The sequence below is a fragment of the Trichoplax adhaerens genome, genomic scaffold (assembly GCF_000150275.1).
Source record: "Trichoplax adhaerens TRIADscaffold_1 genomic scaffold, whole genome shotgun sequence".
NCBI lineage: Eukaryota > Metazoa > Placozoa > Uniplacotomia > Trichoplacea > Trichoplacidae > Trichoplax > Trichoplax adhaerens.
Window position 1 is genome coordinate 8944874 of NW_002060943.1, and position 14025 is coordinate 8958898.

General features: G+C 30.8%; 2 protein-coding genes across 2 annotated transcripts; both read left to right on the forward strand.

Annotated features, from left to right (window-relative positions):
* Positions 1–897: 897 nt before the first annotated feature.
* Positions 898–3464, forward strand: TRIADDRAFT_52313 (uncharacterized protein; the record flags this gene model as incomplete). The annotated part of the gene is made up of 8 exons (XM_002108107.1): positions 898–1011; positions 1141–1181; positions 1374–1427; positions 2219–2386; positions 2561–2701; positions 2786–2867; positions 3084–3179; positions 3402–3464. The coding sequence occupies 8 exons, from the start codon at positions 898–900 to the stop codon at positions 3462–3464; spliced, it is 759 nt and encodes a 252-aa protein (XP_002108143.1).
* A 2543-nt stretch (positions 3465–6007) lies between these two features.
* TRIADDRAFT_52314 (uncharacterized protein) lies at positions 6008–12938 on the forward strand (the record flags this gene model as incomplete). The annotated part of the gene is made up of 17 exons (XM_002108108.1): positions 6008–6672; positions 6972–7245; positions 7633–7753; positions 7973–8121; positions 8298–8411; positions 8554–8688; positions 9324–9455; positions 9579–9745; positions 10060–10139; positions 10223–10350; positions 10474–10529; positions 10635–10782; positions 10943–11040; positions 11277–11444; positions 11553–11693; positions 11807–11882; positions 12768–12938. 17 exons carry the CDS (start codon positions 6008–6010, stop codon positions 12936–12938), a joined length of 2823 nt encoding a protein of 940 aa, XP_002108144.1.
* Positions 12939–14025: the final 1087 nt, after the last annotated feature.

Genomic DNA, 14025 nt, shown 5'->3' on the forward strand with positions numbered 1-14025 from the left:
ACATAAAATCAAACGATATAAAAACTTCCAATAGGTATGGCGTTGCAACACAAGTTATCCTCTTACAATGTATTTTATTTTTGATTAATATCGAGAAAATAATATGCTAATGAACTTACTTAACTGCATACTAGTGAATCTTGCAAATCGAATATTCTTATCTCTTTAAGAGTCTTATTAAGTAAAAATGCAATGCATTCTGTTTGTGATGGTTAAAGTTTAAAAATAATAATGATAAATTTCTTCCTTTTTGTCTGTCACAACTACAAATAGAGAATTCTGGCAAGTACCGTTTATTTATAAAACAAATTATAATCACGGACGTATCGTCATTGCCAAATCACCAAGTAAATACGCCATTAATAAGGAAGAAATATCTTTACCTCTTTATTGCAGTAAAAATTCAGATATATTTTTGAAAAATTTCATTTTATAGCGATTATCAAACTTCGCAAACCAAATGACTGGTTGCTTGGAAATCTTTTAAGTACTGGCTTTTACCGAGTGAATTATGATTACAGATCGTGGCAAAAATTTATTCAGTTACTGAAAGCTAATCACAGGGTGAATATTTATTGAATAGTATCATGATCTATAAGTATGAGTAATAAAACTTCAATGCTATCCGCTAAATATTCAGTATAACCTAGGTGCATTCTAATTTCTAGATAATAAATGTACAAGACAGGGCGACGCTGCTAGATGATTCATTTAGTTTAAATAGGTGCGGTATAATATCGGAAATTCTTCTTCCGTCAATATCATTATTGTTACCATAGTTCAAACATGTTTTCCTTGCTTCTAGGTTTTATTCCGTAATTAGCTGAGATTCTAACAAATTTTAACCGTTGTTTACTCCTCAGAGCCGGGAAGCTTCCCGTAGAAATATTCTTCAACATGACTCGATATATATTTAATGAAACAAGTGAAGTACCACGGACTACCGTTAAAGAACATCTCAATGACATTAATAACATGTTGGATAGCGGAATGGATAAGATCAACATGAAAGTGAGCTTCTATAATTAATTTTCTAATTTTAATTTTTAGTTCAATCCATTTCATGATTTATGATGTTAGATTAAAGCATGAATTGAACAATGACATAATATCTTATAATTTTTTTATTTCGTAAAAAAGAAATATCTTACCTACTTGAAATATAAAATGCAAGGACTACAGTAAGTATCGATATAAAATATGCAAATGGAATGATACATATTAAACCCGAAGTTCAATAAAATAGTAGTGATTGATTAACATAACTCGAAGTGCAGGATATTCTTATAAACTAATATGCAGATATAGTCAACCTAAGTTTATGCTAAGTTATATGAAGAATTAAAATACCTCTTCTGTTTCGTAAATTGTAGGTTTAGTCAAATAAATCTAACCATGTATCGTTCCTGGTTATATGATAACAAACCGTAAGTCTCTTGGTTGATCAATAAAATTTGACACGACTATCATTGCATGCTTAGAAAGAGAATTAATACTCACGTTGGTTCTTGTGCAATTTGGGCGTACTGAGATTATTTTACTTAGTGCATTTTCGCTCTAGTTAAATCTAATTCAATCTAATTTATTTTCACCTATAGAATTAGACACAGACTAGTGGTTAGTTTTTACAGCATTTGAATAAACTTTAGACTAAAGCTAAGACGTAATCTGAACAGGCGTGATATCAAGACCACTAATTAATGTACTGAACTGTAGATTGTACAATTCAATTGCTTATCAAAAATATCATTTCAACTTTTGATTTTAAATAATGCATATAGGTTCCAGGGTTTAAATTGCTTACTCTCACAAATAAATTCTTGTTGAGAATGAGAAATTAATTTCGAGTAATTGATGTTTATATAGAGTCAGGAATTTTTAGGAAATTAAAGCTAAAATCGTATCATATAATCAAATTGAACTATGACAAATCCGGAAAGATTGAAACATATATATTATATTTAACTCTTACAATAGGGTACTTGTTTCCGGAGTAATTTATTACAGTTTAATGGATAATATTTGAATATAGCGTAAATTTACGACAAATTTCATTGACGTGCTACTATAGGTGTATGAGTATAAGAATAAATTAAGTTAGAACCATGTTACAAGTGTAGCATTATATATTAGTTGTGCATAGATCACAATTTACTGAAATTCAGGCCTAGATTGCTGAAGATTTTATCTAATGATCCTTCTATTATCTAAATTTAAGGCTCCAACCAACACAATTTCGAAGTATATTATTTATCGGAAGCAAATTTGGGTCTACTCGTGACTGGAATAGGCTGCTCACCAGATATTTAGATACACGGGGGAATTGGAAAAAAGCAATTATGCAAGAAGCATTAGCTGCTACCACTAAAAAATTTCTTATTTCGAAGTAAGTCTAATCACTTTTTCAAAAAATTATATTTTTTTGTTCTCATATACTTCATTGCTATTGAAAAAGTAACAGTAACACCCAATAGTTAAGTGAAAATCTACATTACCTGTTGAGGGTAACAATTTATTATAATTAAGAATTTTATTTTAACGAGATTATCACTTCTTCTAGGCTTTTGAAAACTGCTATTAACAACAAAAAGGTTAATAATAATAGATTAAAGGCAATTCTAGCGGCAGTTTCTCAACATTTTGTAAATAGAAAAATCATATGGAACTTTTTTACGAAGCATTGGAAGGTGTTAAATCAAAGGTAAGTAAATTCAGATGTGTTTAAATTACGGTCGTGATAATAATGATGGGAATATTGACCCGGATTTATATTCTCTCCACTCAGATTCAGTTACCAGCCTAATGCCTTAAGAATAATTTTGAGGGATATAACCAAGAAATTTTACACTCAAGAAGAACTTCAAATGGTAATAAATAGACTTCTTATTATTTATTCACCTTACATTACGTAATCTATTGCGTGTTTATATAGTTGTACTTACTTTAAGTGGAAATCAGCATCAATTCAGGAGTACTAATAGCTGATCATCCACTTATGAATTCTAGATATATAAATAAACTGTGATATTCTCGTATTTCTTACATAATTTTAATTTTTCTGTCTGATAATTAAACGCTATTAGGTTATTAAATTTTTCCAAAATCGACGCTTGAGATACGGTGAACGTGATGTAAGCAAATCAATCGATCTCATCGCCGGTAGAGTACACTGGAAGAAGGTATACAGTTTAAGCACTAGTAAATGGCTACAAGATGCCGTAAGAAGACTATAGAGAAAAATAATAACCAATCATTTTACCGTTGCCTAGTGTTGCTGGTAACTTTTAAGGAAAAACAGAAATTTGTCATTACAGTATTGCACTTACTAATGACGTTCTGAAAGCTCTCATTATTTCTAAAACACATCTTTCATTATTTGTATGTCATAAATCCGCTTACAGCATTTCCAAAATTTCTTGAAAAGAAAAGATATAGGGATAATAACACCATTTGATAAGAATTAGAATAAAAATTACTCTTCACTCTTAAGTCCATATTCTTTCAATCAACAACTCAGTCCTTTAGGCCTTATTTCTGTTGCATGTAATCTGCTAAGTATAACATACAAGGTGATAAGATTTTAGTTCATGCGATATTACTACATTATAAAAGATCTTGGTATATGTGGCAATTAATTCCAATCAATAAGTTACAGTAACTACGTAAGGGCTTGAAGAATGAAATTTTTGTTTGGTGCGAGTATTATAGAAAAATCGTATTGCTTACGATTTCTTACGGCTATTAACGCTACAACCTGAAATAAATTAATATAATATTGTAGCTATGAATAACGCGGGTAAAATACCTTTCTTACGATATATTAGACTATAAATTACCGTGATTTTATTGATAAAAGGTATTCGTAGATGGAGGAAAAAAATATATTTCCTTTTACGATTATCTTCGCCAAAATGCAATAAAAATATCGCAATACTATTCCAGCTAATCTTAAAAATCAAGTTCTTATAAAATAATTACTTCAGTCAAGATAGAAATAAAAAGGCTTTCATTAGAGAATTGAAGAATAGTGAAGGGTTAATTCACTACTAGCAAGAATCTAATTTAAAGGATATTGAGCTCAATAGAGGTGCAGTTTAAGCTCTTATCTGCACTTCATAAATACAATTTAATCTGTTTACGGCAGCAAAGTTGCTTACAAACGGACTTGAGCCATCAAATAAATACTTTTCTTCTAAAATAGACGATCTCTATATTTTATCATATAAATCAATCAGCTTAAAATATCATTGCTCTTCTGTTAATGTATAAAACTGCAAGGTATTTGGCCTCTACACAATAATTTATTACGTCAGGTCAGTTGAATCTTGTAACGTACTTACGCCAATATTTGCAATTAATAATATCTAACAGAGAAATTAGCAATTATTTAGTATTAGCATCATATTAGAAATTGAACTATAGAAAATATTGCCTTCAAGACAATCAAATACGGGTTGTATGACTATACAAACATAAACTATAAATGAATAAGAAGAGCAAGTTAGTTTCGACACATGCATTATTTCTTATGCTTCACTCTTAATGTACCATAGTTTCTATAGGCTTGCCGTGAATATAATAAGCCTTGTAAGTATTGTTTAGCTTATTTTATATGTAGGAAGCTGTTCATCTGGTGTGCCAACGACTCTAACGTATATGGCTGGAGAAACCAGAATAGTTATATTTGAGCCAGACTGATTGTTTAATTGACGCAACATTCAAAACTAAATATCTAAAGTCATTATCATGGGGAATTTCTCTAGATTTAATGAAGTACTTTCCTTAAATCAAAGTTAGCTAATAGAAAGGAATTCTGAAAGATATCAATCTTAAGTATCCTAATTTCATTGCTTTCGAATAGTCAATTAATGACCGAGATGATTGACATGCGATTGGCATTGCATTAGTATGCCGGTGAGTTCTGAATCACAAAACTAATTGCTTCTATACTTGAAACGGAAATGAAAGCCTTATGGCTAATCATTGGTAAACTATTATCTTAAATTAAACTATTAGATCTGTATTCCGCTGTGAATACTAAAGGAACTGTATTGAAATTGTCTGCCTGAGAAAGAATTACGAACGAATTTTATTTCGTAAAACCGGCTTACTATACTTATTTCAGTGATCTTTGAACTCGAAATCGCGCTACAATTACGATAGCAGAAGGGATTTATTTTGGACCCGAATAAAGATCAAATTACTAATGGCTTTCATTCAATGATTTTTGAACCCTAAATTGACTGTGTCATTGCATTTTTGATAGTATAACTCGATTAAATGCTTATGGATTACATTGGAATTACCAAGGTTTTCATTCAGCAGTCAATAAAGTGAAGAACACGTACTATAAACTGTAATAATAGTAATCATACTATCATAAATGGGTTGAAATCATAAAGATAAATAGAAATTGCTAATGGCTGTCATTCAATGGCCAGATGATAGACATCTATAAATATCTTAGCAAATAAGTTCCGGCCCCCAAAACGCAATAGAAATACGTCATTACTAAACCCCTCGAGGGTTTACTCATTTGATTATTCTATAAAAAAATAGCCATCAGCGATGCAGAATTAATTAACCCATTCACCTGCTTATGATGGCTACGCAAGCCTTCAAGCAAAATTTTTAACTTAGTCTTGTTATATCTTAATAATGAACTGATTTAATAGGATTCTGTGCTATTAAAATGAATATTAAAAGCTATAATCGGACCTTGTTCTGCTTGCTGTAGAATTAACAATAGTTTACAAAGGAAAATGGATAATAGCACAGTAGGCGAATCCCCACAACGACCTAAGTTAATCGCCAAGAAGATAGAACAAATGAGTGAAAATCAGTTAATTATTAAAGTTAGTTCTAATCCTTAACTACTGTAGACCAATGAATCAAGGATTAAGTTTCAGGAAAAGATTGATTTTAGAACCTTAAAATATTTTAATTTTTGTCCATCTTGAATGAAATTGGAGTCCATAAATTAGTCATTACCAAGTCGGTTATCAAGATGGATGATATGATGAGTTTACGTGATACTACGGAGAGAGGCAGCGATAGAAAAAAGGTTAAATCGCCTAAAATATGTCCGAAAATCCACTCTGAACATAATGCTAATGTAACGAAGCGTAATTATTCCGCCCTAGCTGCTGTTGCGGTCGTCAGTGTCTTCTTAATGGTGGCGATATCCACATCTGTACTGACAGAAGATACAAATACAGCCGGCTTTTCATCCAATTCGAATAGTCTTAATAAAGAATATCGTCGTGAAATAGCGTCTAATGAATTTCCCTATCGTGATTTACGTCTACCCAAGCATATCTTTCCCATACATTACCAATTGCACCTTAGACATGATCTAGACAATTTGATAATTCACGGTCATAGTCAAATTGTTATTGGTTGTGCAAGGAAAACGAATTTTATTGTTTTTCACCACAACGATTCCATCGTTTTATCCGTCAATATAGCTCTATCTTCAAATGTTAGCAACAAGTTACAAATTCGAGATAATCGCTACAGCTCACTACTACAACTACGATACCTTCAATTCGACCAAGACTTACTACCAAATGTCAATTATACGTTGACTATTCAGTTTCGAAGTAAGATCTATCTAAATTCGATCAATGGACTCTATCGTAGTACATACACAGATGGTAATAATGAAATAAGGTTTGTTGATAGCATTACACTTGCAAGTGGAAAGGATTAATATTAAGTTATTTTACTACTTTTCTATGTCAAGACTTTATTAATAATAACATAATCATTTTATGGTTATCGAGTTTGGATCTAGTAGTCTTTGAATAGCAATTTGAGTAATTCAAATAGGATGCTTTTCGTCTACATTGTTCTATTTAATATGATAAAGTTTATTACTACATTCCCTGCTTATAGTCCATCGTGTCTGTTTTATTTCAATTTTACAGTTAATAATAATTAAGTGATGATTTTCTCACTTTATCAATTAGATATGCCTATGTTACACATTTTGAACCTGTTTACACCCGACTTGCATTTCCTTGTTTCGATGAACCGTCTATGAAAGCTACGTTCAAGTTGTTTATTACTCGACCAAGGGAATATGGTGTTCTTTCGAATATGCCATTGAAAACTGATCGGATTATTTCCAATAGTAGCGCTGAAGCGGAGTTTAAGACGACTCCTCGAATGAGTTCTTATGTAGTTGCTTATACGATATTAAATTATACCCACATTAGTACGAAAACATCAACAGGTATCAAGGTAAATATATAACATAGATGTAGACCACTAGTAGTGATATATCAATAATTACTGATTTAGTTAATTTGCTAGTAGAAGTAGAGAGAAATTGAATCATTTTTAAATATAGTCAGTTGAGATCCGCTACTATACCGAGAGCTTGTAGATTTTATATCGCGTACATTGATCGCCATCAAGGTAAATGTGTACGTAGACGTAGACTGCTATTAATTTCAAGATCACCAATAATACTGGTTTAGTTAATTTGCTACAGGAAGTAGAGAAAAAGCGAATCATTTTTTAATATAGTTAGTAGAGATCGGCTACCAGTATTTATAGACTTTGTATCGCATATATTGGTCGTTTTTCTATAGAAATAATATTAATTGGGATGGTTTACAAATATAGATCCGCGCTTGGGCAGCACCAGCTAAGATAGATCAAATGAGACTTTCACTCGATTATGGTAGAAGATCGCTGGAGTTATATGAAAAGCTTTTTGGGGTTTCCTATCCGTTACCAAAACTAGGTAAAAAATTTATTCGACTTACTGCTTCATTATACTTGCGTTATTTATATTAAAGGTTTCGATGTACTTAAGCATTAAAGAATTAAAAATATTTTGTTTGTATTCCTATGAAAACCTGAGTTTTTCTCTTAAAAAATGATTAGGAGTTTTTTCACATTATGAATAGTATCATCCGTCTAAATTTCGCCTACATATCTTGATTTCTATTAAAATATCTAGACCTTGTCTGTGTCAAGAAAGCTGGAATAAGTGCCATGGAAAATTGGGGGTTGATCACATTTCCGGAAGAATCTTGCCTTTACTATCCAAAGACTGGTACCAACAAACACAGAGTTACCGCAACTCCAGCACATGAAATAGCTCATCATGTAAGTGAATATGTTCTTTCCTGATCCTTCTCGTAGTCAATCGATTATGATCTTAATCGGAGCATACTGTAGAGGGTATATACTATAAAGCTTTAATCTAAAATTCTCATTAACAATGAGGATAATACAATATATATTAAAGCTTTAACGCTCACATTTCGTTTTATTATGAAAAGTGGGTTGGAGATCTGGTTTCAATAGGGTGGTGGAGTGAATTATTTTTGAAGGAAGGTTTCGCAACGGTTATGGAATTCTATTCTGCCTATTATCTGAAATCACCTAAACTTGCAGTAAGATATTATACTACAGAATATTTGTCAGCACAAATAAACTACTTAGCTTACCGTCAAATTTAATTTGCACATAAGATATCTTCTTCATTATTAAGATCAAAGTATCTAATTAATAAACTAAGATATTTTACGACATTAGCAATTGCAATTCTTTCGAAATAAATGGGAAGGGGCAATAAAACGTGATATCTCCAGCACTTCTCATAGTGTTTCCACACCCGTGGATACTCCAGCGCAAATTAATGCGATATTTGACGGTATCATTTATCAAAAGGTAACTAAATCTAATCTAATAAAAACCTACACTCGATAGAATCTTAAATTTATTCTTTCTTATTGTATTCGTCAACTTCTTCAGTTACAGCTATATTTTATCTGTTCATACAATTATAAATAGCAGTTAGTATGAAGGACTTTTTTCCGTCCAGCTCAATAACTTCCATATCATTTTATTCTATCCTACTCTTGCAAACAGCAAGCATGAATTGTTTGCTTGCCACCAACAATTCAAATAGCTTAGTTTCAATTATAGGAGTACCTCTTACGTATTTGTTTGTGAGTTTAATTATAATATAACTCCAATATCTGAAGACAGAAAATTTTTCACAATTATTTTTGGTTTACGTAAAGAATCAAAGAGTATCCTTTTATTCCCACAATAATATCTATTTCTTTATTATTTCAATGCATGCAAGTACTAAGATTTCCGAGATTTTATTAATAATTAAGTACATATAACAAGGAACTGTACATTTCTGTTATTATATTAGACTAGTACCACGTTAATAATTTCACTTGCAACGCACAATACAATTTCCGTTTACTGCCTAAGTGCCCTACTAGCTAAAAACTCTTACATTTAATAAAATTTTCGTAATAATACTAATATTTCATTTTCAATTTTTCAAGGGCTCGTGCATGCTTAGAATGATAGAACAATTCATGGGTAGAGAAAAGTTTTTCAAAGGAGTTAATTTATATTTAAATAAGTTTAAATATAATGCTGCTTTTGGTGCTGATTTATGGAATTCCCTAAGTCAGGTAATTGGGAATATGATATCAAGCAGCGATATTGCTGATCGATAGCAACAGCTAACTATAAATATTAGAATCATTACTTTCGGTAGTTCCTATATAACAATCGAGGTTCTATTTCATTATTAGGTAACACATTATGATATCAATTCAATCATGAAGCCTTGGATACATAAGATTGGATTTCCCATTATCACGGCGTTAGTAGACCGAAATCGACATAAAGTAACCTTTTCCGTTTCGTTATATCCACAAAAACGTAAAGTTCAGCAGAATTCCATAGATACAAAGAATAGGTAACCAACATAATTTTATATTTCAGTTCTTAATAAGCTAGAAAATAGTCTATTTTAATTCTTTATATGGAAAATTAAATACGACCATATTCGGATCCATTGCTTGTATTAATCTGTATATAAGGATAACTGTATTGTATGCTTAATATCTTATGATAGCATAAATTAAGATCAAGATATCTAATTTATAATATATTCTTTATCGATAGCCGTATGTGCATATTTTTCTGTGATTTTCGATATTTGCTCCTTCAATTATACTAATAAAATCCCTTGAATTTTCTTCGGGATTCATTATGATTAACATTTAATAGTGAGATAGACCGTCAGATACCTTTCACCTTCAGAACGAACATGGTACACAATGGAAAGTTTTTAATTAAACGTTCTGCGGGTAAGACTACACGTATAGTACCATGTAATTGCAAATGTAGTCTTTTCCGTTCAGAAATTTATTAATTTTGAATTCGTTATTAGACTCAATGGCGTTAAAGTCGCCATTTCAATGGTTTAAAGCCAATGTCAACAGTTCCGGATATTACTGTGTAAATTATGATCATGATACGTGGAATCAACTTATTCAATTACTGAAAATTGATCATAAGGTAAATGTCCTAATTCTTTACTTTTAACAATTACTTTAACATAATTTCTGAATGTTCATGAAAAGCAATATATTTTATAGTAGTAATCGTTTTTTCAATTATGTGCTATATTCCATACGTTAGAAATTAAGCCCTTCTGACAGAGCAGACCTAATAACCGATTCCTGCGCATTGGCTGAGTTAGTACAAATTTGATACTTTAAAGAGGCTATAAAAAGATAATTCTTAGCATGAAAGTAGCAAATATAATATTCAAATAATGACAGGCTGTATCTTTCTTATAGAATTGGCGAGTTAAATATTAATATTTTCTTCGGTACAACGGAATATCTTATTCATGAGAAAGATGAATTACCACGAGATATGGCATACAATTGCCTGAAAAAAATTCGTTCGTCTTTACAAAGAAAGGCTGATCGAGATAATTTACTAGTAAATAATATCGTAAAAAGCATGATTTTTACTAATAAATAAAGTTATCATAAGAATATAGATTAAGCCAAGAATTCCCTTACATAACATCATCTTAGAAACAATTTATGATATATACGCGTATTCTTTTGTTAATTCTCGCCTCCGCTTGCGCTATTAGAAATACATTGCATATCTGAAACTAAAGCCACCGCCCGATTTAGACAAAGATAATCTGGAAATGGATGATTATAGCTTCCAGTTATCTTCCCAGAATGAGTAAGAATATTTATATGGATAGCCGAAAATATAGCAGAATATATAATAGCCGTTTTATTGAATTACTTTCTAAGTTAACATCCGCTAATCGTCGATGTTTTTTACATTACTTTTATTCTATCTAATACATTTACTATAAACACAATAGCTCTTTAAATTTAAAACTTTATCAATTTAATTGCTAGCCAGTTTGATTGTGCTATATTATAATAAATTAAGTGCTCTAACCTGTCTAGCAATAAGGAAGACAGCTTAGAAAAACAATTACTAGCTCTTATTCGTGATGGAACACCAGCTAATTGGTACAGCTTATTTTACCAGTATAAAATGTCAAAGAGGAATTGGGAAAAAATTTCTATGATTAAAGCTCTGGCATCAACTCCTCATCAATTCTTAATTAAGAGGTGAATAACCATCATAACAATTATCCTTATGTCAGCTTACAATATGCTATTAGCTTATATCTAGAAAACTAATACAGGTACATAACGGTTGATTCATTTTATATCTAGCCTATTAGAGCTCAGTCTTACCAATAAAGAGCTGTCTCCTAGTGATCTAAAAGATATACTAGTAGCAATTAGCCGGAATAGGATTCATAGAAAAAGCCTTTTGAACTTCATGACAGAGAATTGGAAACAATTGGCCGAGAGGTAATTTAGGAAATAAATGTTTATAAAATAATTGATAAGCAAGAAAGCGATTTTTATGGTAATGAGATACTTTAACGCTTTATGCAATCACGATCAAATTTTTTCTAAATTAGGTCTTCTCCCGTAACCATGAAACTGATACTAGATGATCTTGTTCAACAACCTGAAATACACGATAATACACTTGAGGTAATTCAAATAAGATTAATTATAATCATTCTATAAATGTCAGCAAAGTGACAGAAAGTTATGTTAGTAATATTATCAAACTGAGATTTATGAATTTTTATGCATGAATATGTTTCATTCTAAATTTTAGTTAAATTAAGCTCCATAGTCTAATATTCCCTCTCTCTGGCTTTCATTTAACAATCCTTATATTTCTTTCGCAGCAACAACTGTATTAGCTCTCCAAATTAATAATATTTGCATAACCAGTAAACTTAGATTGTACAGTGATGTTGTTTTATTCATCAATCTAGATATCGTTATGTAAATTTCAGCGCATTAAGATACTTTACCAGAGTGTGGATTACCGTAATCAGTATGGTGCTGAGTTGCTTTAAAATACTAGTGGAAAAAATTTGCTGAGTAACTCATATATTTGATCATAGTAGTCTGCCGTACTATAGCTAGATTGTTACAGTTATTATATAATATAAAGTTTAAAATGTTATCTACCATACTCTCTTTTATTATTTTATGACTGTTTACATGTTAATCTACCGTAATGAACGTCCATTGCATACGATTTACAGTATACAACACCGAGCCTGCTTTCTTATTGAAAAACCCTGAGTGTAAATATCTGGTTACCGCTAAACCTATCCCTAATTTATGTTATCCATAAAAGTCTACAAAATAGATCAGTGCTGTCTACATTAGCTTATTTGCGATTGAAATACTCGTATTACTTACTAGTGATTACTTTATTCTTTAGAGCATAAATATTTTATCGTCGTATCGTATATTTTCCCTGGTTATACACGTACTTTAGATCTAATGAATAGCCGCATCGGCATCAACAATATAATTTCTCTCAAATTTACACACTATTCTTATAATGTAACATAGGTTAGAGATTTTATCCAACTTCATAGCATCGTCTTCCAGGAAGCACTTCAAAATGACTCCGATGAGAGGGAAAACTTTAAATTTTCTTTCACCAAAATAAATTCTAATAGAGCAAGTCATTGGCTTCGAAAAACAATTGAAAAACTAAAAAATGAAGGAATATTTAATTGAGATTTTTTTATTAAATAATGGAAATGATCGACTATAAATTCTTATATTAAGTTCTGTTATTGCCCGACATTAGATCGGTCAGGATATTTAATTCATGATACAATTTCAGCTGAACATTTATCTTTATTATAATTTCAGCAATCTACATTTTATTTTAGCCACAGGTTGTTTATACAGCAGTAACGTTCTCCCTCAACTTTTATTTTAAATTATAGAATAAGATAGGTACACTACAGTATATTGTATATTTGCTTAGCCTTTGAATAAAGGACGGCTTTTTGAATTAACCCTATTATTAGGAATAGTATCATTTTGTGGGTTTTAATAATCATTCATTTCTAAGTTACATATTATCTTATGTAAATATATTTGCTTGCAATTAGATTTATAGATTGCACTTACCTTTAGAACAGTAATGATGTATCTATAAAGATGTTAACCCTCCAAATAAGCTCTATAATAGCATCCATTTCCATCGATTAATTAAAATAGTAGTGGGAATACGCAATCTTTTTAATCTAGAAACTATTAACTCGCGAACGAATGCTACCGTTGATCGTCAGTTGCAGTTCTCACACTATTACTACTCGTCTTTCAATTTATAGTCCAGTAGCATTGACAAAATTTATTATATACTAGAATACCGGTCGGAAATTACAGGAATATATCACGTTTTGATCGCAAATGTAGTATCAGAACTAATGGTATTATTTGTCTTTTATTATATCGAATAAAAGTCTTACCAATACAATAATGACTGTATTTGAAATATTAAATCATAAATGATCTAAACACAAGCATAAATTTCTTAGTTTGAAGATTCCTTGTTTCACGGTATGCACTGTACTTTATTTTATTAATATCGAGTAAAATTTCCAATGTGTACTTAAAATAGATCATCTTGGAGGCAATTCGATTCGTATCTTAATAATCGAGTATTTAGATTTCTGACAGCCCCTAAAATGTCAACAATTGCCTCTAATTAAGGCTAATTTATTTAATTAAATGAACGTTTAACCTTTCCGCTCAAGTGAACGGCCAGAATCTAAAATGTAATATCAATGACTGTATAGCGTTGGCAAAGCAT